Source organism: Pempheris klunzingeri, chromosome 19, assembly GCF_042242105.1.
Source record: "Pempheris klunzingeri isolate RE-2024b chromosome 19, fPemKlu1.hap1, whole genome shotgun sequence".
NCBI classification, from domain to species: Eukaryota; Metazoa; Chordata; class Actinopteri; order Acropomatiformes; family Pempheridae; genus Pempheris; species Pempheris klunzingeri.
Window position 1 is genome coordinate 8927041 of NC_092030.1, and position 26453 is coordinate 8953493.

Below are 26453 nucleotides of genomic sequence, written 5' to 3' on the forward strand. Positions count from 1 at the left end.
TATTTTATTACGGGCTTTGCCTGTATCGGTCCGGAACAATATTCTTCCATTAGTCCTTACAAACTGACAGGATGGCGGGGGGGGGAGTTGACAGCAACAGCCTGGAGCTTAGTGAGGGAGTGATGAGAGCAGGGCGAGGGAGTAGGTCCTTGAAGACAGGGATAGTGGTACTGTCTACACAGGGTTGTAGAAACCTGAGCTTTGGCACCATGACACACACTCTGTGTATTACAGGCCACGACAGCATGCTATTGTTGTCACCTTGTGAGTCTGTGTGTGTGGACAGCTTTGTCACCATTAGCCTCACAACCAAAAATGCAGTTATGAAACTTTACAGGTGTGTACTTGAGATCCCAATGAAGGCCAGTTTCAGAGAAGGATGCAGGAAATAGAGGGGTTTACGCCCCAGGCCCCCAGCGTCATTCCCACCCACTGATCCAGCTGCAATCTAGATAACATTCATCTAACAACTATTCATCTATAACAACTAACAACACTAAATAACATGATGGATCTTACATAGTCTATGAACACTCATAACAATGATAGATTGGTTGCTGTTTGTGTTGTCTCTCTCTCTCTCTGTCCAACCGCCACCCAACACGGATCCTGACAGAAAGCCGCCCACATTGAGCCTGGGTCTGTTCGAGGTTTCTTCCCGTTAAAGGGGAGTTCTTCCTGCCACTGTGTCCTAATATAATATCTGATGCTGCTCATGTGGGAATTCTTGAATCCTTAATGTTGAATTCCTGAATCGTTGGGTCTCTCTCTTATTAAAGAGTTTGGTCTAGATCTGCTCTTTATGTAAAGCGTCTTGAGATAACGCTGTTATGAATTGGCGCTCTATAAATAAAGATTGATTGATTGACTGATTAATTGATTGATTGATTGATGGATATCACATAAGGAGAAGGTGTATTCAGACTTCACTGGATCCATGGAGGATGGGAAGGTGTACTGAATAAACTGGACCCACTTCACCGGTGTCATGTGCTCCATCCCACCACACACACCCCTCTGGTGTTGGGGCTCTGTAGTTTGAGCTTGGTGTTGGAGTTTGCACCATTTTGGAGTAGAATTATAGAAATGTGTCTCAAACATGATGTAAACTTAAGTAAAATATGTGTTACACAATATAGAACAGTACTAACACTATAAGTACTTTATGCTGGTGTTTGTGATGTTAAACTGATACAATAGCTTCTACCTCACATAAGAACAGAAGCATTATTCTCACTTGAGCTAAAAGCACGAGTGGTGGGCAGTGGGTTAGTGGGCTGGACTTAACCCTTACAAACTGGAAAAAAGTTGCGTTAAACCGGAAATACATGCAGCCCTCTATATGTGCAGCTATGGGAGAGTGCGTCCTTTAATAACAGGTCTTTAATAACAAAGTCTTGAGTTGCACACACCAGATACTATGCACTTGAATGTGATTTCAGCTTTACTTCCGGTGTCCCTCATGCATGGCTGGCTCAGCCCCCCCGGTGTCCCTCCTCAGGATGGAGCACGGCCCGGCAGTGAATGAATCAAGTCTGCTGCCTGGTGTTTGGTCCGGGCGTCTGTGGCTTAGTCCCTCTGTGCTAAACTGACCCCAGACCAGCTGACTCGGAGTTATTTGCTAAACTGACCCTAGACCAGCTGACTGGGAGTTATTTGCTAAACGGACCCCAGACCAGCTGACTGGGAGTTAGCTCGACATGGTGGGAGCCTTCAGCTGAGTTTCGGTCAGTGAGGGCTGGAGGGATTCAGTGAGAGAAGGGGGACATCTGGGAGGGAAATGTAAGTGTTTTACTGTATTTTACCGCGTGAGTTTGGAACTGTTGGAGGAAAGTCCTGTTTTTAGCCTGAGTCTATTAGGCTAAACAGCGTTAAGGCTCTTAGCAACACTGTGTGCACACTAAACTACAGTTAGGTTGAATAGTTAATGGTTACTGAAGCTACTTGGTTAGGGTCATGTCTGCTGTGGGTTGTTTAGCTAGCTATCGTTAGCTGTTGCTAAGGCTACAGCCTGATTAGCAAGTTAGCATTAGCAGTGTCCTAGCTAAATTAATTAAGCTCGGTACCGTCAAACAGGGGCCAGAATCACTGACATGACACTTCCTCCTGTACGTAGAGTGGCTGTTAGTTAGGTTGTCGTGTGTGTGTGTGTGTGTGTGTGTGTGTGTGTGTGTGTGTGTGTGTGTGTGTGTGTGTGTGTGTGTGTGTGTGTGTGTGTGTGTGTGTGAGACTGGGAGTGTGACTGGGAGTAACACTCGTAGGATCCCATACTTTTATAGCAGCTGTGCTTCTACACAGACGTCCATGGATTCAGATTTTAAACAACATTTCAACCTTCAATCTGAGCATGTGTTCATCGTTGTTTTTGTCAGAATGGAGTCCAGCAGCTGTGTGGATGACTGTCTGTCTCCAGAGTCCACGGTGACCTCCCTGCTGTCCAGCTCCGGTCACCTGAGGAGCAGCCTGCTGGCCCCTGGGCACAACCCCACCTTCAGATACGGAGACAAGGTTCCCTCAGCCTCTACTCTTTCTTTTGGGGCTTCTGATCTCAGCGCTTCAAGTCAAAAGCCCTCCAGCTGCCTACCGTGTAACGCGCTGCCCTGATGCTTCATGTCCTGCTTTTGTCAGAATTCCTCTCTAACGTCACTGATAGCATTCAGGCAAACTGCTGGCCAAAATAGATTTTGACAGTACTAGGCTCACCACAGATGAATCACCCATGCTTATTAAATGCTTGATTGATTGCAGAACTATGATTCAGCCTCAGCGGCGTTGGATGACTACATCGCAGACTTCGAAAAGAGTCGTGTGAACAGGGAGTCGTTGACAGGAAGGCTAGTTCTGCCACACAGCCGGCCCTCCGTGCCAAGCAGACCCAAAGTGAGCAACCTCAGAAACAAAGATGGTAGGTCCACTCAGTTGGGTCAGGTCCAAATTCTATTCTGTCATATCTGGTTTGTGGCTGTGAGGGCAGCGTCCTCTCTGTCTCCCGCTAACAAAATATAACAAACTGTTTCAATGTTTTTTCCTCCTGACTGTTTTCTTTTTTGCCCCAAACTGATGTCCCCCTCATTACTTTTGCAGTGAAATTATAAATTCTTTATATTTCTTTATATCCTCAAGCTAAAATCAACTATTAATCCACACCTTAAGCTGCTGTTTTGAGTATGTTCTATTTAAGAGGCTGTAACAGAGTTATTATTAATGTTATTGTCATGTGTAGTTCTCAGGGAGAATTTGACTGACAGGGAGTTGGACTTCCTGAAACTCCCTGTAAGTTCCCTCCATCACCGCAGCAACCGAGACAGGCTCTCCATGACAACAGACGAGCTGCTGTCTATCCCTTACGATGGCTCGATGCCTGTCACCCACACCTCCGCCTTCATCAAAGGTCTCTAAATGCATCACCCACACGTCTGCCATCATCCAAGGTCTTGAAATGCATCATTCATACCTTCACCTTCATTTGAGGTCACTAAACACATCACAACCAGCTTCACCTTCACCAAAGGTCTCCAAATGCACCAGGTTTGGGTGATGGGGTTTGTCTGTATTTCAGGCATTGGTTAAATAATGAATGGCTTGATAGAATAAATAATCACGAAGTGAATCAATAACTGATTAGTAGCAGTCTTTGTGTCAGTGTGTGTCTCAGTTCCTCTAACTCATCTCTGGGTGCAGGCCTCTTTTCCCAGTCTGGAGCCTCCCAGCCCTGCCCCTCCTGTTCCCAGCCAGCACACAGACTCAGCAGCAGCCACGCCACCCCCCGACTGAGCCACCACCACCCTCATCCATCCAGGACACCCAGGGGGTCCAGGTTCATGCCGCAATGTTTCTGAAAGATCTCTGTTGTGCCCTGCAGGCTCATATCACATTTTACATTTCATTACATTCTTCTCCTCTCCAGGTGCAGAGGCAGAGCAGGGACAGCAACGTTGAAACCAGATGTTGATATGTCCTCAGTTAGCTGCTACAGGGTGACTGATTTCATTTTCATTTGTGTCATCAGTGTCTGGAACATTCTGTGTTTTGAGATCTTCTTCTCAGTTGGACTAGCGAACCTCATGGTCCCCTCCTTCTGTCTCCATCAGTCTGCACACAGAGCTGCAGGGTCAGAGTGGCAGGGTCCGTCTTCGTCGCTACACCTCCCCCTGTGGTTCACCAGCAACAAGGCTGACATGGACTGTTCTGGAATCACCAGCGTGCCAGACCTGAAGTATCCAGCCTGGATCAAGCACTGTGACACCAGCGAGCCGCCACCACCCACAGAGTCAGAGCTGTGGGATGAGCAAGGTAGCACACTGCACAGATCAGGCTATCCCTTTACTCCTCTTTACTGGATTTGGGCAAGTGTTACACTCCAGCAACCCCAGCCAATGTTACTGGACGTAGAGTTACATTTGCCAAACACAACGGTCATCCTAAAAGCCTTTTCTCTTGTAACATTAGAATTGACATACACTGTTGGAAAATACAAACAAATATCATGTAAGCCATGCAGAAAAATTTATATTGGAAAGAAATTAGCCAGATTTTGCATCTCCTTACTACTAACTAGCTCTCACTGCAATACCAGAACAATACAGCTAATTTATTTCCTTTTACATGGATCACCGTGATATGACTATTATTTTCCCTTCTGAACTTTACTGTTCTTGACCTGATTCAGCTCTACACTGCTTCAGGAACCTGTGACAGTTGTAATTTCAGATGGCAAAAATCAATGAAGATGAACTCAAAATGAGAAGCTGCTTTTATTTTTTTGTGTGAAATTAAGAACGGATGGATATTTGAAAACTAAAGTGAAATTTGGGAAGTAAATCTGCCACCGTTATTGTAAACTGCATGTGTGCTGAGTGAGAAAGGAGCACCTTGACAACTATATGTTTTCTTTTCAACCCATAATCATTTACCATGATATGAAATATGTTCAACATTATGCTCTTTGATGAGGTCCTATGTTTCTCCTCCAGATGTGCCTCCACCTGCAGCTCCAGGAACAACAGCTCCGTCCTGGGTAGCAGAGCTGGAGGATGATGATCCAGACCAGACACCTGCACAGGTGACAATATTCAATCCAACTGCTCAGGAACTTTTGTTTGATTGGTCAGCAGCTCACCTTGTCTTCTAAACAATATCTGACCTGAAGGAGGACAGCATGAGTCAAGAAACATTGTTTAACAGTCTGTGTTGCCGGGAGGAGGTCTATTCCTAAGGTCCACTTTCTAATTGTTCAACTGCATCTCACAGTGTTCATCAGAGGGTCGAGCTGGTTCAAGGTGTTATCAAGTGTGGAGAACTTCAGTCATGTGGTAACCCCTGACTTCATTTGCTGAAGAACACTGTGAGATGTGGTTAAATAGTCCAAAAAAGATTATTTTGCTCACATATCGTTCCCATGGTCAAGAATGAACTTCCATGCTTAATTATATTAGCGATAATCTGTCTGTGTGTGTGTGTGTGTGTTTTATCAGGTTGACAGTCAGCAGACTCTTAGAGATCTGAGGCTTCAGTTTGCTGAACAGATTTCTTCACTCACTGCAGAGAGACAAAGCTCTGACATTATGGAAACTCTCTTCAGAGGTGAAAATGCAAAGTGTTGATCTAAAACTGGCCCGAATGTGTTTTCTAGAGCCCTAAAATGGTTTTCCTGTTGGTGCTTTTTTCATATCAGACAACAGGATTGAGGCACTGATCCAGAAGGCAGATCACGTGTTGAACTCTCTGTCTCAGAGTTCTGGAGGAGCAGACAGTATTGCAGATCCAGGTGAGAACAGAATTCCATCAGGAATCTCAGTTTCTCCCTCTACAGTCTTAAGCAGCAAAACCAGTATTGGCTTACTGACACAACAGACAAACTCAGCATCAAATGACCAGAAACACAGCTCTGTAATAAAATCACAAATAGGTTGTTATGCATTACTGCCTGAGGGTTTACTTGTAGTTTGTTCTCCACTGATTTAATTTACTCACCTAGAAATCAATGCCAGATGTATAACTGATTATTATCACACAGCAGCAGCATTGCCATGGGAGCAACATCAATCATCAAAGAAACACCTGGGCGTGTTCTTGATCCCGTCAAAAAAAACAGGTTTTCAATTTAAGTTGACTTGACTTATCTTTACACTTAAAGTCTAAGAGCAGCGTATAGAGCAACGAGCTGGTGGCTGAGGGAGCAGAGACATCACTGGGTGGCTTTCACTAGGATGCAGCTATCTTGATCATAAATTTATTTATTTATGATACTTTACGTACACTGAAATCTTAATCTTATACCACTATCACTGCACCAAAGAGGATTATCACATTTCCCCCACGCGGTGCTGCCTTGTTCTTGTTGAATAACTGCTGCTGTTGTTGTAGTCAGTTGTACCAATTATGTGGAAGAAGCTGTCGGTGCACTGAACACAGAGGAGCTGCTGATGTCTTCTTCCTCACACGGCCATGGATCACATTTGTAAGACTTATTTACCCTCCCCTTATTGTTAGTTCTGATGAACCATGACTAAACACACCAAATAATATGTGATGGCATGTTGAACTCTCAGGGATTCAGCAGCAGCAGTGGGCATCACAGAGGCTCTGACTGACAGGGGAGCTCAGGTAGGTTTTAGCCTGTCCTGTTTCACTCGTCACCTTCAATGTCAGCTTGCGTTTAGCTCCAGACTGTAACTGCCGTGCCCACATGTAATACACATTAAGTTAGGGGTCGTTGAGTTTATGCAATGGAAAAGGCCCATGTGTCACCACCACAGTATCTCTTTCTGCCTGCTCTCTGTCCCAGGCTCAGGGATGCAGTGTCCATGGAAACACTGTGTTTAAGCAGCCTGGTCCAGTGGAGGCTCTGAAACAGATGCTCTTCAGACTGCAGGCAGTGGAGGCAGAGCTGCAGCGACAGCAGCAGCAGCAGCAACCGTCATCAGGAGCTCCAACAGTCGCTGACAGGCTCCAGAGAGGACAGACTCCGGTGAGGCAGGTGTGAACCATCACTCAGCCGGTCACCGCTCTGAACAGAAGTGTGTTCATAAAGGAAGCATGTTCCACAGCAAGTGTTAATAGGGAAATGAGAGCTTTGCCTGAGGTTAAATCATCGTTCACACAGACCTGACACAGTCAACAGTCAGTTGTGTTGTGAGGTCTCTGTAAGATTGTGTTTCACTTGTAGGGAATGTTAACAAGTCTCTGGCTATATGAAGTTGTGTTTGTGTTGCAGAGGCCGGAGGGTGAAGCAGAGCTGGAAAGTTTTTCTGGTGGACCATCACTACAGAGGTAACTGACACACCCCAGGATTAACATTACACTTCTCTATTTGGACATACCAGGACTCTAGTACTATATAGTACTATATAGTACTAGAGCCTTGTCTCAGATCTGGTTTTTTTAGCCTGCTAGCATTGTTCTTTTGAGCATGTTAGCTTACTGACACTAGCTGTAGACTGCAGTTCTGTGCTCCACTGCACTAACATTAGTCTCTGGCTGCTTCATTAGTGAACAATGTTTTTGGTGCACATTTCAATCCTCAGAGCTCTGTGTTACCTGAGCCGTCTGAAGGTGCTGCTGGAAGAACCCAGAGAGCCAAAGGAGAAGTATGATGATGGACACTGCTCGTCCTGATCTGCTGAAGGACCTACCAGCACTCAGAAATCCTCCTGAAGCTAAAGGCCTGTTTATCAGAGCGAAGGTCTTCCTGTCAGTGTCAGGATCAGTCAGTGTTCTTCCTTTCCTTTTCTTACCGTTTCCTGTCACGTCCTGCACCAACAGGAAACAGCAAAAGGTGCCAATGAATGTGGATGAAGTCTGCTCTGGATTTGTGTTCTAGATGAAAGGGTGCAATTCATCTAAACACTAACAGTACAGAGACCAAACCAGAGTCCTTAGGAAATTAATTAATTAAAAAATGTGTGTTTAAGCTCTGTAAAGTGTTACAATGAAGGAAGCTGTGAAACAGTTGGTTACAAACTTGGAGTATGTTACTGAGACTGAAAATAACCCAGTCCAGCCCTGCATGTGTTGGATGTCTGCCTTCTCCAACACACCTGATGTCAGTGATGGGATCGTCATCACGGCTCTGCAGAAGCCTGATAACAACCTATTCATTTGAAGCAGGTGCGTTTAAAACCGAGTGCATGGATGAGGAGGGGGACTCACTGTGGTGAAGGTACAGACTGATCTTTTGGGAAATCCTCTTGTGGGTTCCGTAGCTTTAATGCTAAGCCACTAACACCTGTATTTCTACAGTTGTTGTATAATGTTGTGTGTATCCAGTATCCATGTTGTATAAAATCCAGAAAAGGATGCAAGGAGCGTTTGGTGCATGTGCCAGGCGAGCAGTTCTTCTCAGACTGAACAGGCACCATTGTTAGTCCAGTATTCAGGTCTTGTAATATATGAATGATTTTAACATGCCAACCACATAATAATGGTACATGTTACATGCTCAAGGTTAACGTATTCCCATGCTAAACACATGTTACATGTTAAACATCACATGCTAAAACTCAACAAGTTTGTTTGATTTGTTTTTAATCAGTTTTAATAGTTTAAAACTGATGCAATGAGCATGAACAGGATCAGAGGAAAAAGTAGTTTGGGTATTTATACTGCTACCAATATCAAACAATACCTGGTAACGTGCCATAATCATCTATTCGTCATTATGAAACCACTTATCAGATAAATCAGGGCTGCAACTTGGCACAGATGAGCCTGATGAGTCTCAAGTCCAGAGGGACAATGTAGCCCCAGATGTCCTTAAATGGCCACAGTGTAGAGGATAATGCTGCATTCACATTGTGTAGTACCACCTTCCAGTATGCTAAAGCCATTCTCATCAACCTCCAGTTTGTAATTCTGATGGTGAAACTTATTATATGTTTAATATGTCTATTTTGGAGCTTAATAAGACAGAAGTATCTGAGAAAACAACCGTCTTAACGGTTTAACTGTCTTAAGTTGATTGATTAATGATTGATTAAGTTAACGTGAACATTGACAGGTCATAAACACAGGGATCTTTCCCATTTCTACAATGATACACTTCTGATAAACTGGACATTAAAGGCAGAGCCGGGTCCCTTGTTCACTCTGTGCACAACCGCTGACTGACAGACTCTCTTAGTTTTTCAGTCTGACAATTAAACAGCATTGTTAAATGTCTCAATCCTGCTGGCCTGTAATTTAATTGACAATTCTTGCTGTCATGCTTTTATGAGAATTTCAACCAATATATCAAAAAGTGCCTCTAAAATAAGCTGCAGACGCTGCCTTTAGCAGGCATCGGACATCTTTCACAACTTTTCCTTAATCCTTTGAAACATGTTTTTTTAAGTGTGGTGAAAATGTTTTATACCTAAATACTAATTTCTGATTGGCTGCTAGGTCCAATCCAGTCCAGCTTTATTTCTAAAGCACATTTAAAAGCAACAGCAGTCGACCCAAAGTGCTGTACAATCAGTACAGCAAACACCAGACAGACAACACAATGGGAACACAGTAAGTTAAACAATTTAAAAGTTGAAAGGACATAAAGATGATAAAAAAAACATCACAATAAGAAGAATAAAAGCTTTCATATTGATTTAAAAGCCACGGAGTGAAAATGTGATTTGGGCCAGCCGAACACGCAGAGGCAACTCATTCCAAAGTTTAGGGGCTACAAAGCACAAGCAGAAGCAGTTGCCAGTTGGTCAGCAGAGCTGAGTGATCTTGATGGGATGTGGAGTTGTAGGAGCTCCAGGGAGAGAGAGAGAGAGAGAGGTGGCAGCTAGCCTATTCAGTGATTTGTAAGCAAACAATAAAATCTTAAAATCAGTCTTAAAATGTACATGGAGTCGATGAAGGGAGGCCAGGAGAGTGTTCCTGAATCTTTAAACTAGCTAAACTAGATTTGATTACTGAGTTCATGTGTTTGTCTAATTTAAAATCACTGTCCATAATCACACCCAGATTTTTTACAGTGGGTTTTAAATATGGTTTCAAGGAGGACAGGTTTGTATGGGGGACATCTACTAGTTCCCAATATCACTACTTCAGCTCCTACTGCAGCACCTATACAGTTGCAAGACTTGTGAAACAGAATGTAAAATCTGCAGAGCACCCCTTTAATTGCACTGAGTATGAAAAGCTTCAAAAGCCAGGTCAGGTGTTTGATCGGGTAGTTCCTGATTTAGATTCTAATAATTATTAGTGTTAGATCTTGAACAGCTGCTTGTGTTAAGATTTAACAATGACGAATCCTGTTCAGTACAAAAAAGATATGATGTTTATGAAGTTTAAAAATAAATCATTAAGTATCCCAACTTTTGTGAGAGAGCATTTGTATTACACAAGAAGACAAAATAATAATAAATGTGTCATGACCAGATGTTAATCACTCCATCACTCCCTGCTGACATCACAGTCTCCCCCTTGTGGTCGAACGTCACACTCTGCACGCCACTGATGTGTCCCGACAGGCTGCTCACCGTGCAGGAGTTCACCTCCACCACTCTGAGCACACCGTCACTGCTGGCGACGGCCAGGTTCTTCCCTGATGGGCTAAATGCCACCTGGTTCGCAGCTAGCGGGCCAGTATCTACCATGGCCATCGCCAACTTAGGCTTCCTGATGTCCCACAGGTTGATGATGCCGCGGGAGTCACATGAAGCCACGACGTTGCCCGCCAGGCTGAAGGCGGTGTGATTGCAAGGGTGCTGGTGCCCAAGGAAGGTAGCGGTACAGACACCCAATCTAGCATCCCACATGGCGAGGGTTTTGTCAGCAGAGCAGGTGATGAGGAGGTTGGAGAAGGGCAGGAAGCAGACACTGTTGACAGAAGCAGTGTGGCGACGCAGCGTGAGGCAGCAGCGCCGGCTGTTCAGATCCCAGAGCTTGGCACTTCTGTCATCAGAGCAGGAAGCCAGAAAGTGGCCACATGAATGGAAGGAGCAGCCCCAGGTGGGTTGGCTGTGGCCGGACAGCATCAGCACACAGCAGCCATGAGAGAAATCCCAGAGCCGCACCTGCAGGAAGAAAGGCCCAAGAGAGTGAACCTCAGGACCAGAAGATCAGGAGAACAGAGAGGAACAGGACACCTCACCGAGACGCTGCATGTTTTCCTACAAGCTGTCAGGCACCTGTACGCTGTAGCAGCAGTGGGCATGAACTTACTGTGGTGTCTCCACTTGTTGTGGCCAGTTTTGCTCCGTCAGGGTGAAAACTGCAGCCAGACAACCAATCAGAGTGACCCTCACCTGTCAGCAGCAGCTGGCCAACCTGACAACACACATTGAATGACATCACATTTCAGTAGATCAGCCAACAAACTTATTTTATTGACTTGCTTTTTATTCTTTTTCATTTTCTAACATCATTTTTGTCTGTTCTCATTATTGAACTTCACAGCATCCTTTTCCTTTGTCTCTCCATGTAGTATGTTGTGCTGCTTTATCTCAGATCATCTCATTTACCCGTGATGAGTAACCTATAACAGTATCTGTGTCTGCATGTGGTTTTCCACATTTTGTCTCATTATTATCATCTGAAACTTTTGGCACAGTCGCCTCACAGCAAGAAGGTTGCTACAGTATGTGCCGGTCCTGTGATTGGCTGGCGAGCAGTCCAGGACGTACCTCACCTCTCACCCAAAGTCAGCTCCAAGGCCTGTGGAGCTTTTCCAGTCTTTGAATTCAGCCACTTAGGTCACTGGCTGAGGGAGTCATCAGTGGTGCCATACTTTTATGAAGCTACTCTGTGGAGTCTTTACATGTCAAGTTCCCTCAAGGTCCCAAATACCAGTACGCTACACGTCGTTTTTTCCTTGGATCCGCCTGAATAGTGAGCATTTTGTTGCTTTTTTCTGCGACTTAGATCTTCCAGAGTCTCAGACTCCTGCTTTGGATGGCAGCCCCAGTAAACCTACCCATCACCTTTATGGATATCCTATCATAAAATATTGCATTGTCACCTTGTTGTGGCATTAACAGATATATTACACCCTGTCCGTCTCCTCTCTCATGTCACGTCTTCTGATATCTCATCTCATAGGCTGGACCACATGAAGGCCTTCTCCTACCTTTTCTCCATCAGCTGGCAGCGCCCACAGCCTCCATCTGTGGTCGTCACTGGCGGAGGCGAGGATCCGTCTTTGTGGATGGAGGTCGATGCAGCTGATGGGAAGCTTGTGGGCTCTGATGGAGCAGGACAGGGTGAAGGAGCTGGGGCTTTTCCATTTTTCAGAATTCACCTGAGTCCGGTCAGGGGTGCCAAGCCTGCTGCAGACGGGAAACTCTGCGTCCTCTGGATGACTGCTTATGGAGCCTTTTTCACATTTGTCAGCGCTTCCGCTCCTTTTCTTCTCTTTCTTTATGTGGGTTTTTTCCTGATTCAGTTTTGCATCTGTGGTGTGTTGAACTTTGACCCTACTTAAACTGAGGAGCATATTCTGCCTCAGAGCAGCCTGATATTTGTCCTGGAGCTGCGTCAGCGTTGGCTCATAGGACTTCAGGTGCTTCTTCAGCTGTCTGAGGTCCTCAATCAGCCTGTTTTTGTCCTCTGCGACTCGTCGGTACTGTAGCCGGTGGAGATCCCTCTCCCTCTGCGTCCTCACCAGGCTCTCCGCAGCCACCAGCACCTCCTGTCTGAGCGCGTGCGTCTCTCTGCGGACCGTCTCCAGCTCGCTCTGGAGGAGATACCCATGTGTGAGTGCGTCGGGGATGAAGGAGACGTCCTTCGCTGCTGTCGCCAAGAGTTTGTGAGCCGAGCCGTACCATTCTGCCTCAAAGCTGCTCAGAGTCCGCTTCAGGCCGGCTCTGCTCAGGAAGTTCCTCAGGAAGTCGTCCACGGCCTCCGGGATTTGGGGGCTGATCTGGTGCTTGGATGGAGCAGGGCTTCTCTCAGGGGCAGCTCTTTCTTTCCTCCTTTCAGACATTTTCTCTCCTCTGTCTCTGGGCTTCTTGTTTACCTGTTGCCATGGTAACTGACCTCCACTGTTACCTTAGCAACTCTGTGACATCTCTGCTCGTCTGATGTGATCTGATCTGACGTGTGTTTTAATATAAGTATATATAAAAGCGAGAATGTGTTGAACCAAAAATGATGGTTTTATTGCTTATAATTGTAGATATTAATCACCTGTAGGTTCACAGCGCCAAAACAAATGAGTTTAAACGGACATCGCGTGAAGTTCAGGTTGGATCAGTTTTATATAGGATCTCTATTTTCTATATTTTATTGTTATTTGATATTCATCTTGGCTTAAAACGGGACCTGAGAACGTCATTTCGTACCTCCCCATGTGTAAACGTGTGTCGGTATGACAAATAAAGTTCCTTGAATCCTCGACAGTGAGCAGTCACAGGATGAACACACACCGCCTCTAGCAGGACGTGTTGGCCACCAGGGGGAGCTCACACGGTCACATGAGCTCGTCACATGACTGTCGGGGGCGAACACAACAGGAAGAGACTTGTCTCTTTGTTGGAAGTATTTAACATCTTCTTACTTCCAGAACATGACGGGGAGCATCTCTGCGGGACAGGCGTCACTCTGAGCGGAATAACCTTCACTCCGTCTTGGTGGCGGTGTTGGATTGAAGCTGTAGTTTCCCGGTGGTGCGTGCTGCACCAACAAACCGAACTCCACTGAAACTTCGCTCAATTGAAGATTATCTTGACTGTCAACCAAGGTGCGTACACAACAAGGCACTGGACAAGGCCTCTGGTGTTTAAACGTGACCCTCGCGTTACCTCGGCACGTGTCTCCCCCTCTCATTATTTCTTAGTCGTCAGAATATCTCAAATATGACGACGTCGTTGCGGAGAGAAGCAGTTCGGTGAAGTGGAGCTTCTGTCAATGTGTTGCTCATGTTCAGTGTTTACTGAGTGGATCTGATTTAGTTCAGTTCCTGAACTGACTTCTGCTGCAGGGATCTGGGACAGGGTGGACATCAGCACAGGTAGACTAACTGGTCTAGCATTATTATATTAATAGCCACATATAAATAATGTAATGATGTTCTGCTGTTTATTAGTAGTTGTGTGTACATGATGAATGGACATCTAATAGATCATCCTCTCAATTAGTGTTTTATTTCACACAAGTTCAAAATATATTGTGATATTAAAGGCAAACTCAGAAATACAGTTGGATGTATGTCTATACATACATGTCACATAGAGTTCTTCTACAGTTTTCTCCAGATACAGATAGGATCCGTTTCTCTGCCCCCACCCTCAGGGGAAAAGTCACTTTCTCTATGACCATCCATTGTTTAAGTCTGGCTGTCAGTTTTAGACAGATGCAGAGGTGGCTTCTGGTTCTATTACTTGATTTATTGAGTAACCTGGATGTCACCCACAATGTCATCAATCCTGTTTGCTTTCTAGTGCCACAGCGATCCCTTGCCTTACGTCAGCTTGCGTGAATATAATTCCATGCTCCATGCAGTGAGGTTTACAGAGAGTTGGGATACAACAGAGTGTTGTCAGATTGGTACTGGCCTCATGCTGATGTATCTGAATGAACTTTTTTTGTTCTATTATCAGACAAAGCTTAAGTATTTCCTTTCCTGAGGTTAAACATCTTTTCACACACCACAAATCAGAACATTTCCATCATTTAACGACATGTTTGTCATGAAAATATTTTTATGATAAATCGGAGAATACAGTAGAGAGTCGAGTGAAACTTGAATTGAGAAATAAATAAATCCGATTTGCATTTGAAATATGTTGAAATATTTTTACTTCACTGTCTGTCAGATTGTTTTCACTCTTTTCATGAAAATAAGGACTAAATTAGACTGTAACATAAACTGTGTTATATTGCAGGGTCAGAGGTCACCATGGGGTCGGCAGTGGAGAGGACAGATGAGCATGTGAGAGAGTACCTCATCTACCGCGGCTTCACCAGCACACTCAAACACCTGGACAGTGACATCAAAGCAGACAAGGAGAAAGGCTTCAGGGTAGGACTGCTGCAAATGTGTGCCGTGGGAATTGCTAACCTTTCTCAGAGAGACTCTTTGTCTATAATCCGAAACATCTCCCATCTGCAGGTTGATAAAATCATCGATCAGCTGCAGCAGTTTGTCCAGAGCTTTGACCTGTTTGGTCTGAAGGAGTACTGGCTGTACCTGGACAGACGTCTGTTCTGCAGGCTGGAGGATGTTTACAGATCCACAGTGAACAAATTGAGGACCAGCCTGTACAGATATTATGTCATCAACACCATCCAGGTAACTCCCTTTAGAGAAATCCAACAGAACAGCCGTTTCTGATACAGAGCAGCACTTAAAAATCTCTCTTTTCATCTTTTCTAGAAAGGAAACTTGGAGAAGACTCAGGAGTTTTTCCAGAAGCAGGCGTTGGAGCTGCAGGGTCAAACCGAGTGGCGTGATTGGTTCATCTTGCCGTTCATCCCCGCCCCCGAACAGAACCCTGCCTTCTCTCCATACTTTTCCCGCCAATGGGCTGACACTTTCCTGGTTTCACTGCACAACTTCCTGTCTGTCCTTTTCCAGTGCATGCATATCCTTCAGCTGGTTCTACATTACAAGTTTACAGTTTAATGTTCAGTGTGAAACTAAATGAGATTTAATGGGTCAGATGTTGTCATGCATGTCTGAAACTACAAAAGACGCCACACTGATTCACTGTGTTATTTAAACTGTGGATTTGCTGGTTTCCAGTCCTTAACTGAGCTTCACCCCAGCCAGTCCTGCTGAGTTTTGATGCTGAAGTCCAGAAGACAATCAGTGCGTCAGAGGAGAACGAACAGCTCCGCCAGCTGGTGAGATGAAAACCCTAAAATACAACATTTAAAAAATCAGAACGTCTCATGTGGTTTAAGCAATTTCTTTTAATGATTTAGTTTCGTTCAACTTACTTTAAAAAGTCCAGTGAGGTTTACACAGTCCTATTATCTGGTATTAGAATCACATTTATATATAAATGCACGGCTATGGAAAGGAAATATTCCCAAGATTATATTTACCCATCGATCTTCTGCCGCTTCTCCAGGGTGGGGTCACAGTGACAGCAAGCTGCTTGGTAAGGTAGTGCAGACATTCAGCTCCCCAGCAGCTCCTCCCGTGGGGGTGTCGAGGCCTTCCCAAGTCAGATGAGACATGAGAAAAACACCTCACTTTACTTGGGACAGCAATTTGCTCCTAAAATGGAGGAGAAATTCACCATTTTCTGACCAGGAACCAAGGCCTCAGGCTCAGATCCTCCTGACTGCCTCACACTCGACTGTCAGCTGCCCCAGTCACTGGAGGTCATGGTCTGAGGAAGCCAACAGAACCACAGCATCAGAAAAGAGCAGAAAATGAATTGAGTTCCCCAAACCGTCAGTTCCATATTTGTGGATTAAGATTCATCTCATTTGGTTGAAAAAGTCCGATAACTCCCATAATAAGGATTTTTAAAAAATCCCATAGTTTGGTTTAAATGAAGTCCCACCATTGATCCAAAATGTTCCATCATGTGGTTAGATGCTAACACAGACACAGGCAGAGGGTTGGTTAGATGGTACAGCTTGTTTGTATATAAGAAGAACTTCAGATCGAGGGCAGGAAATGATTTTCTTCATCGGAGACACCAACACAGACTCTCAAAATTCATTGTTTGCGTCATTTACGGTTGAAACCACAAGGAGCTTTTATCAAGTACCAAAAGTTTTAGTTGGCAGTGTCAGAAGATGCCAGAAATGGGGGAAAAAAAGGATCACATCCAACATCTGTTTTTCCCTTAGTACCTTTCCTTCATCCCGTCCTTTTTTGCTTTTCACTTCCTGCCCTCTGGATGTGGTGCGCCATCACAATCGTGACTGCACACAACGTATTGGGGTAGAACTGTTCTTTTTCTTGTGTCTGACCTGTCTGTGTTGTCTCGTCTTTTCCAGCTGTTTGCCCTGCAGACAGAAAGTCGGGACCACAGAGACGGAGATGAGATGGTCCACCACAAGCTGCCGGTGTACGTCCAGAACATGGACCGCCTTGGAGACACTGAGCTGTGAGGCACTAACATCACTGTCTTTACTGATGACTGACTCCTACTAAAATGGCTGCTGTTTTTTCAGTGTTCCTTATGTTGACAACATGAGGTTTTTAACTAGAGGTATTTATTGGCTGATCCCACTGACCCTGAGGGGGTTGGCACTCCAAGATAGCTACTGTGCTTCAGATGAAATGGATGTATTAGAATCTCTATATACAAACTGTTTCAGAGATGGTAGATTAACAGATATAAGCCAACGTCTGGTTTTATATCGGTCACTTAAATGAAAGACAAAACCTGTTTTCTGTGTTGTTACAGACGGCAGCTCCCCTAATCTCCTCTCTGTACGCTCTCTTTAAATATTAATCAGCGCATACTTTCTATCGCACTTTTGTGTTTTTCATCGTGATGTTTTTTCAGACACATGAAAGGATTCTGATGTTAGCACTTTGGCATGCTAGCTCGTTGTTCAGTTTTACCTCGCTGCATTCAATGACTGAATTTGTTTTACTGATATTTTATTTTGAAAAGTTACAAGTCTAATATGTTGATTTGTTTGCCAAAGGAATCGGCCAATGTCCCACTGAATCAAGGGCCAAAGTTCTTTGAGAACGTAGAGGATGAAGTCTGAAATTCTGAGTAATGTCACAGAAGTCAGGTGTGTGACTAAAAGAAGAATTCTCACGTAGTTAAAATAATGTAGTTTCTATTATTTTTGGCATCAGTTGTCTTCTGGAGCAGCAGCAGTATCATGAGAAGAAAACTTGGTGAGGAAGGAAGAGAGGACGTTCTAGCAGGGTGTCATTCAGACGTCACCTTTAGAAGAATTTTGAGGCACTTTAAAGCGGACAAAGCTGTTGAGTTATTATGTGTTTATTTATATAAAATATACATTTTAAAAGCTTTTAACTAACTTTATTGTTAATGATACAGTATTTATGCTATTTACATTGTGTGCTGTGATGCAGTTGATGTTGCCAAATAAACAATTCACCTGATGAATTGTTGTTTCTTGTCAGTACGATCCATTTTTTTAAATTTTCACGTAGGGTTTTCACAGGAGGACTGCACACTGGGCTGACAAACACAGTACTCAAACTACTGCTACGAATTAGAAACTTTATAAACAGTAAACCTTAGATATCAAGAGATCTCAAGCATAGAAAAAATGAAAATGATTGGCAGGCAAGCCTGTTAAAAGACCATTGCACTTGTGTAGTCCTGAGGGCACAAAGGCAAGTCCTGCATCTCTGAAACTCAAAACTGGTCCAATCATGGAGAGATTCTCTGTTGTCTTGAGACGGATCCTAATAGGTCCAGTGGGATTCAGTCCTTGGTAACAGGCAATAGTTACAGCGGTTGCACTTTTACTTTAGACAAGAATGATAAAAAAAAAAGCGCATTTTGTGCATTTCTGAATTCCCAGTGGTCTGTTGTTTTACATTCAAACTGTGCAGGAGCTTTAGAAACGGTTTAACTGGAGGCCAGTGCAGCACAGATGGTGACAGTTATGCATTGCAGTGTACGTTATCGCTCTAGAGTTTGGTGTTACTGGCATAGCAATGAAATAATAAATACTGCAGGCAAAGAGAGGAAGTCATGACAATAACATTTTTGTAGGAAGACGAGGCACAAACACAGGTGGTTATCTCCTCTGCAGCAGTGACCACAAAGGTTTGGTCAACAAATATCCAGCTTTTTACACCACATATATATGTTGCCATAAAATGCGTATTCTGAAAAAAAAAAAAAAAAAGAAGAAATTCCTAGAAGTAGCTCCCAGCTTGGCGTTGAACTACAGAAAACCTGCAGCTCTTAGTTTGTATTTGGCAGTAGTAAGACCGTGAACTGGACACCAGCTTCTCTTAAACAAGACAAGAAGAAACAAGATGGTCCCAACAACACGACGTTCCATTTGTTGCTCTACTTAGCTGGATGCATTTTACAGTTAATGCTGCTGTTGTTCCATTTTTTTAGGTTTACAGCTACGCGGGCCACTCTGAGGCAGTAATGCTCATTATTTAAGAAAAACAAACTGCTAGATGGACAAACCAAAGTATTTCATGCTAGGAAAAGTCACCAAAAGTTCAGAAAGACCATGCATGTTTGCACCAGATTACACAGAATCGATCAACACGTGTAGCGACACTTCACTGAACCACAAATGTTGAGCTGCTAGTGGCGCCAGATAAAAATCATGGGGTCACCAAAGTCAGTGGGCTTCATTCTTTGGGAACCATGAGCAGTCTGTCCAATAGATGTTTTAGTCTGAAGCAAAGCGGTGAAGCGAACCGCTGTTGTTCCTGGGGCCACGCTGCTAGCATGGCTACAAACCGCTGTTGATGCATATTCGCTTTGCCATCGTTGCCTCGTTGCATCTTTCTCCCCTCTGATCTCAACTGCTTTGCTCTCCAGACGTCACATCTTGTCAATGTCTTCATCCTTGTTCCTGACTGTCTTCTGTCAGTGATGTCTTTTACATTACAAATAGCAGCTGTGTTTGTTTTCTTGGTTGTTCGCATTGCTCTTGGCTATTGTCTTTGACACACCTGATGCCACCCTGTCTGTTGTAGATCTTCGACATATTACTGCCAGTAATGTAATGCATAGTTCTGGCTTTGTTTTCTTCTCTAATCTCAACCAAATTCACAAGCGATGTTGTCCAACAGTTGATAGTATCCACCATGACTGGAAGCAGTTGGGTGGATTCAGTCAGGTTTTTGACTGCAAACACTAGTCTTCCTGTTCTGTTGTTGGCAGGTCAGCTTAGAATGGACATTTAAAAATACAGTGAGCTGATTAGATAATAAGCTGTTTTACCAACGTCAAACTCTCAATACATCACTGAGGTAAGTGTTAGCTGTCTGGACAACCACTCACACCCTGCTGCATCACAGGCTGACTAGAGCTGCTCTTGGTCAGCTACAGCAGAGCAATCACAACTGTTTAAAAACCAGCCCATTATCAAAATCTACTTTAAACCTACCTTCCTTCGCTCCTCGTGTTTGACATCGTTATCATTGTTGCTTGACATGGTCTTTGTCTTTTATGTTCTTAGTGCATTCGCTCTTGTGCAGTATTCGGTCTTTTACGTGGTCCTCTGTCTTATCTGTCAAATGTAAATCTGTTTTTGCAGACTTAGTCGCACCAGCACTTAAAGAAGTGAATTGTGAATAAACTCAAATCTGTGCAAATCTTTTGCACTGAGTTCAGTTTTTTGGTGATCTTTGATGCACAATTCTTCACCTGTCGCTGATCAAAAGCTGCAAAAGTTGATGTATAGATAAAAGTAGAATGAGACAGAACGGTGAATAAATCACTGAGCACGTGACTTCTACTCCACAGGAGAAACTAAAACTAGCAACAGATAACAACATCAGGTCAGTGATCATTTTCACATGCTGATTTTCAAGAAATTTGAAAATTAGGTTAAGATGCTCTATATTTGGGTGGAAACCTGGCTAATGACAAGGGGAATGCACAAAAGACCAGCTGTTGTCTTACTGTCAAACATGGGCTAATGTCTCTGTCGCTAGCACGGATGGGACCTTTTATTTCATGTCTGCCTTGTGTGGCCACAAACGCATTGAAGTTTACATATTTTATGGTGCGAAGGAGCATCACTTCATACTTTTGTTGTTAGTCTTTGTATTTGTGTCCTGCTGTTGGTGGATCGGTCCTTCTGGTGACTTCCTGTCAGTCACATCTGTCTTGTTGCACTGTGTTCACTGTCTGTTTTTTTTTTTGAGGTTTGCTCCAATTTGAGGGTGACTTTAAAATGCTCTTATCTGTCGGTCTCTGCATGCTCCTAGATCTTTACTTGATTGTAGCTTGGGTTTCAGTTTGCACTCATTCAGTGCTTTGTTTTTAACCGGCCTCCCTTTTTGCCCCTTTCCTTTGGCCCCCTTAGGGACTTGGTGTCGAGCCAGCGCACTGTCAGCACCACCACCACTCCTTCCAGAAACTTCTTCTCTACATTCCTACCACAGGGTAGACGCATTCCAGGGAAGCCGGCTCAGTTCACCTCCGTGTCTTCGCCAAGCCAGGTAGCAGTCAAGTGTAATAAGTAGTGACATCCTGTTGTCCTCAGTCTTTAAAATGACCCTTTAGAAACTTATACGGGGCTACACAGATGTTCCAATGGCTGTAATCTTCTCCTGGCGGCCATGCTGCAGGTCCTCAATATTGTGAGTGACTGATAGAAGTCTGACCTGCGACCATCTTCTGCATCTAAAGTGAATTTGTCTTTTCTAGCCTGCAAAGTCAAAGGAGGCAGTCCAAGCAAAGGATGTGAAGCCAGTTCCCAGCCAGGCAGCAACCAGTGAAACTCTGAGTGCCCAGTCCCAACAGTCAACAAATCAGTCAACAAACCAGCCTGCAAACCAGCTGGCGCATCCCAGACACAAGAGAATCCAGGAACATGAGAAAGAGAGAAAGGAGCTTTTCTCCAAACCACCATCACAGGTACCTGGGGACGGTCGAGCTGTCGTCACATCAGCTCGCTGGCCTGTTTTCTTGTTTTTGTCAGTTTCATTCAAGGAATAGGTCCACATTATGGGAAATGGCTTTATTCACTTTCCTGACTTTTGTGATATGAGAGGATGATACCACTCTCATGTCTGTACCATAGACTGTATAGAAAGCTGCTGTGAACACTTACTGGACAACATGCTTCCATGTGCTGTCCTCAGACACCAGAGAAGAAGGGGGAGCCAGAGGAGGTAGAGCCACTTGCTGAGACCTGCAGCGATCCTCCTGACTCCTCCTCCTCAAACAGCAAGGGCTGTGGCGGTGGAGCAGAGGGAGGAGGCCTGTCAGTGGAACAGCCTTTCATCAAACTCAGCCAGGAGGAGTATGCGGAACACCACTCCTCCATCATGCACTGCAGGTCTGCCTCCTACACAGTTGAAGTTCAGTTTGGTTAAACAAGGGTAGGGACTACAGATGGACCCTAGTCCATCCTTCTCATAGTACCTCATACACCCATGAATCATCCATAAATCCATCCATCCTGTCCTCTGCTTTCCAGAGTTGACTGTTCTGGTCGCCGGGTTGCCAGTTTGGATGTAGATGGAGTCATCAAGGTGAATCTTAATTTATCTTTTAGGGTTGCATGAACATAGAAAAAACAACATAACTAATAGAAACAAATAATAAAGCCTTATTCTTCCCCCTCATCCTCTTCCTCAGGTGTGGTCATTCAACCCCATCATGCAGACCAAAGCCACCATCATGTCCAAGTCTCCCCTGCTGTCTCTGGAGTGGGCCACCAAGCCTGACAGACTGGTACAAACAAGAGACAGACTGCACATGAACCAAATAAAGAGAGATTAACGGCATTATTACTTTAACCTGAAAGAGGAAAGCGCTTTCCACAATTACAGTCATCACTTCACTGCTGTGCTCAGGAAATCCCAATTGCTGAAGCAAAATGATGTAAATACAGAAACTCTGTGAGAAAAATTCATAGAATAAGTTGCGTCCTTATATTCTTTCTTTTAACTATTCATCTGTCCAAATGCCAACAATACTATAAAGGGGAAAAACCCAAGACAAAAGATACAGATGCAATACTGCATGGTACCTGGACATGCAAGCACAGAAAGATGAAATGAAATAGAATAACAGCAGTGTAATATTATGTAACACAGACAAAATATTGCATAAAATTGAAGCATGACACGGGATTGTCATGTCAGATTTTATGGTTAATACAGTCATGTTAAGTTTGTGTGTGTGTGTGTGTGTGTGTGTGTGTGTTCAGTTATTACTAGGCAGTGGTGTTGGCACAGTACGGCTGTACGATACAGACGCCAAGAAGAATCTCTATGAGATGAACATCGATGAAACTCATCCCCGGTAAACCTGCACGTCTGTCTAACGTTCATTTTTAAGTAACAATATTTTGTTGTGTTGGAGGCAATTAGAAAAACACATAGTCCAGTAAGAACAAGAATCCTCTTATTTGCTATCTTCGTGAGAAGATTGATATCAATCACATGTATGTGTATTACATTATATGTAGTACAAAGCTGGAGTCAGAACATGGTTAGCACAGTGATTTTTATGTACTTTACTGAATGTGTTAATAACACTTGGATGTTAATCACCGTAGGTGTTTGAGTGGTTAACCACACCACAAACTGGAGATCATTTTGTCACATAGCAGTGAGTAATATTTCTTGTTGAAGCGCACCTTCTGATAACCTGTCTCTCTTGTGTGTCTCAGTATCCTGTCTTTAGCCTGCAGTCCCAGTGGTTCGTCGTTTGTCTGCTCAGCTGCAGCTCTCGGTCGATCTGGGAGCTGTGATGCTGCTCCCAGACTTCCTATCCCGGTGTCTGGACAGCTGCTGCTCTGGGACACCAAGACTGTCAAACAGCAGGTACTTAACCAGCCAAATTGATGCAGAGCAGGGATATTGTCTTTTTTATTCCACCCATTCTTCTTCCTTATCCACCACCTCATGACACCTAGATTACCCACAATGCAACGCAACAGTTTGCTTGCAGTTTCCTTTCAGCTCCAAAGGTCAACATGTGTCCAACATGGGTCATGATGGTTAGATGTGTTACAGTCTATTTCATCAGGTTACGCCTGAGTGTACAATTTAAGTTGTGGGCAAAGGTGTGAGTCATGCAACTGTATTCATTTGTAACTGCTTCTTTTCCTGGTCCTACCACAATGTTAAAAATATCCACCTGCTATATGCTATAACTAAAGTTATGAGTATTAGTTAATGGAAACTTAGTAAAGTACTCTTTGTAACCTTTCAACCCAGAGGTCAGTGCAGACATGCAGTACTTTCCCTCCATTAGAGGATGTAGAGTGCAGGTGAAATCAATCTGTTGCACCTCTTCAGTGAACGGTGGTGGTGTTTGGAGTTGTCAGCAGTCTATGAGGAACATGCTTTCTGTGCTTAGCTGGTGCATCACAGCAGGCCACTGGGACAAACTGGTTATCTCTTGACACTCTGCATCAGCTCTGTTCATGCAGCCATGGTTAATCCTCTGAATGGTGACCACCGCAGGGCTTCTCATACGCAGCTTGTGAGGATCTGCTCCACATTGTCCTCATCAGTCTAGGCCTTTGGTGGCCAGCCATGTGCTATGAAGGGTCAGCAGCCATACTGTTGACTCTGCATGGATTATGGTGGGACACAGCTTAAATCTGTACTTACTTTTGGTACGTGCTTACTTTCTGTGGGTAGTGTAATGTGAGACGGATGATAGCTTGGCATAAGGTTACCATGTTCGTGTCATCAGACAAATAGGGATTATTGTATGAGCGTAAATCTGGGTGTGAGGGCCAAAAATAATTCTACAGACGACATAAGCCTATATCCATTAAAGTTCGGTGTATTTGCCAGGAATGGTGGGCTTTCGCTGATGTGTGAGGCATCAACATTAGTTCATGTTTTCAGACGTTTGCACCATTAAGATATATCAGTGCTATGTTTACTTGCTTGTCACTATCATGGTAATTCACGGACACTGAGTATATTACAGTAGGCTCCACGTTTGCTGATGTGTAACGTTAATGCATGCTGACACGACGAACATCACTTACAAATGAAATGTGTACACTAATGCGTCAGCATTAGCATGCTTAGCATTAGCTTCAGTGTATGTATTTCCTGTGGCTGTGGGATAATCAGTGCTCTGTCTGTCTCTCAGCTCCAGTTCTCCTTAGAACCTGAACCAGTAGCCATTAACTGCACAGCCTTCAACCACAATGGAAACCTGCTGGTGACCGGAGCTGCTGACGGAGTCATCAGACTGTTTGGTCAGTGTTTATCAGGGGTGCAATTAATGATAATTTCCATTGTAGATCCCTCTGCTGACTGTTTATTGTTACTGACCGTGGAGAATTACAGAAATAACAACAGGTGACAGACAGCTAAATATCTACATGAGCTCAAAGTAACAATATGTACGACTAACGACCCACGTACAGCAGCTTAGTACATCCTATTGATTTGTAATTATGTATATTTGCTATGGGTGTAAGCATACTTTTGTAATATTTACATATTAATGAGTAAACACACTGTACCCTATCTTCTGGTGTAGATATGCAGCGGTACGAGAGCGCTATGAGTTGGAGAGCTCATGACGGAGAAGTTTACAGTGTGGAGTTCAGTTACGATGAAAACACCGTCATTAGCATTGGACAAGATGGCAAGGTGTGTGTGTCTGTGTGTGTCTGTGTGTGTCTGTGTGTGTGTGTGTGTGTCTGTCTGTCTGTCTGTGTGTGTCTGAACATGTTTTAATGTTGCTATATGTTTGGAAAGAAGCCACCCAAACAGTTTTGACTTGAATAAGTGTGTGTGTGTTCAGTTCATCCAGTGGAACATCCATCGGTGTGGGGTGAAGCAGTCGGAGCAGGTTTTACCCCAGGATGCCACTGGGCCCTTCGTCCTGTCAGGCTACAGCGGATATAAACAGGTCAGTAGTGTCACAATTGAAACATCTGGCTTTAGCTTTTTATTTATTCATTTTTATTATTTACTTCACATTTACCAAAACGCTAAAAAACCAAGATGACATCACATTTATGATAAATGAGGTCACAGTACAATAAATCCTGCTGTTGGCATATAAGGTAAAAGAATGAAATGAATGCATGGCACTCTGATGTCTAATTCTGTGAATGAACTCTTGTGCAGGTTCAGGTTCCTCGTGGTCGACTCTTTGCCTTCGACTCTGAGGGACAACATGTCCTGACCTGTTCCAGCACCGGAGGACTCATATACAGAGTAAATACACCTTCATCATCACATGTCTGCCTCTCAGCCACACTCAGCACTTCTGGCCAAAACTTAAATGATCTTAACTTTTGAAATCCTCTTCATGACTTATTTTTTTCATTAATTATCATATTTATTTCTTTGTGTTGTCTTTAGTTTAGTGTTTTTATTTGTATGTGATATTATAATGAATGAGTAATTGTGAAGTATTTAGTTTAGTTTCCCCTTGTTGGATCAAAATGAATGTTTTTTGTTATATTTAGATTTGCTAACATGCCCCCCTTTCACCTCCCCCTCCAGCTGACCAATGGGGAACCAGCTCTGGAGAGCGTACTGTCACTGGGTGGCCACAAAGCACCAGTGGTGACGGTAGATTGGTGCTCAGCAGTGGACTGTGGCACCTGCCTAACTGCTTCTATGGACGGGAAGATCAAACTGAGCACACTCCTGGCACAGAAGTCCTGACTGAGGAGCTGACAGAGGACAGCTGAAGGGTCAGAGGTCATCAGAGTTTATAACTAACTAAAGAGATAATTCCAGAATCTGATTAAGACAGTATGTAGTCTTTTTCATGATGCAACAGAAACATGAAAACTCACCAACCTGTTATGAATTCATATTAACATTAAATTCCCACTGAAAGTTTGGAGAGCATGTTTATTTCTTACAGCTGCATTCAGTGATTTCTTAGGCCTCTAGATCAGCAGAGGAGCTGAGCCTTACTGAC

The 26453-nt window shown here is 43.9% G+C and overlaps 3 protein-coding genes across 4 annotated transcripts; 2 read left to right on the forward strand and 1 right to left on the reverse strand.

Moving 5' to 3' along the window:
* Positions 1-1586: 1586 nt before the first annotated feature.
* c19h18orf54 (chromosome 19 C18orf54 homolog) lies at positions 1587-9163 on the forward strand. Of its 2 annotated transcripts, none has more exons than XM_070850974.1 (15): positions 1587-1782; positions 2373-2508; positions 2749-2905; positions 3224-3391; positions 3682-3817; positions 3908-3977; positions 4092-4293; positions 4974-5062; positions 5475-5583; positions 5675-5767; positions 6367-6460; positions 6552-6606; positions 6788-6979; positions 7217-7272; positions 7527-9163. In XM_070850974.1, exons 2-15 carry the CDS (start codon positions 2374-2376, stop codon positions 7615-7617), a joined length of 1647 nt encoding a protein of 548 aa, XP_070707075.1. In that variant the 5' UTR covers positions 1587-1782; position 2373; the 3' UTR covers positions 7618-9163. The 2 variants fall into 2 exon arrangements, with proteins under 2 accessions (XP_070707075.1, XP_070707076.1); XM_070850975.1 differs by having other exon boundaries at positions 6788-6970.
* Positions 9164-10355: 1192 nt separating this feature from the next.
* On the reverse strand, positions 10356-12910 carry LOC139219225 (sperm-associated antigen 16 protein). The gene is made up of 4 exons (XM_070851031.1): positions 12270-12910; positions 12056-12203; positions 11152-11256; positions 10356-11003 (listed from the first exon to the last, which is right to left on the reverse strand). Exons 1-4 carry the CDS (start codon positions 12908-12910, stop codon positions 10356-10358), a joined length of 1542 nt encoding a protein of 513 aa, XP_070707132.1.
* Positions 12911-13427: 517 nt separating this feature from the next.
* Positions 13428-26375, forward strand: wdr91 (WD repeat domain 91). The gene is made up of 18 exons (XM_070850954.1): positions 13428-13666; positions 14811-14947; positions 15038-15217; positions 15302-15508; positions 15688-15771; positions 16885-16994; positions 20890-21025; positions 21234-21443; positions 21671-21867; positions 22009-22063; positions 22170-22265; positions 22744-22838; positions 23209-23362; positions 24654-24762; positions 25050-25162; positions 25317-25424; positions 25646-25735; positions 26027-26375. The coding sequence occupies exons 2-18, from the start codon at positions 14825-14827 to the stop codon at positions 26189-26191; spliced, it is 2232 nt and encodes a 743-aa protein (XP_070707055.1). The 5' UTR covers positions 13428-13666; positions 14811-14824; the 3' UTR covers positions 26192-26375.
* Positions 26376-26453: the final 78 nt, after the last annotated feature.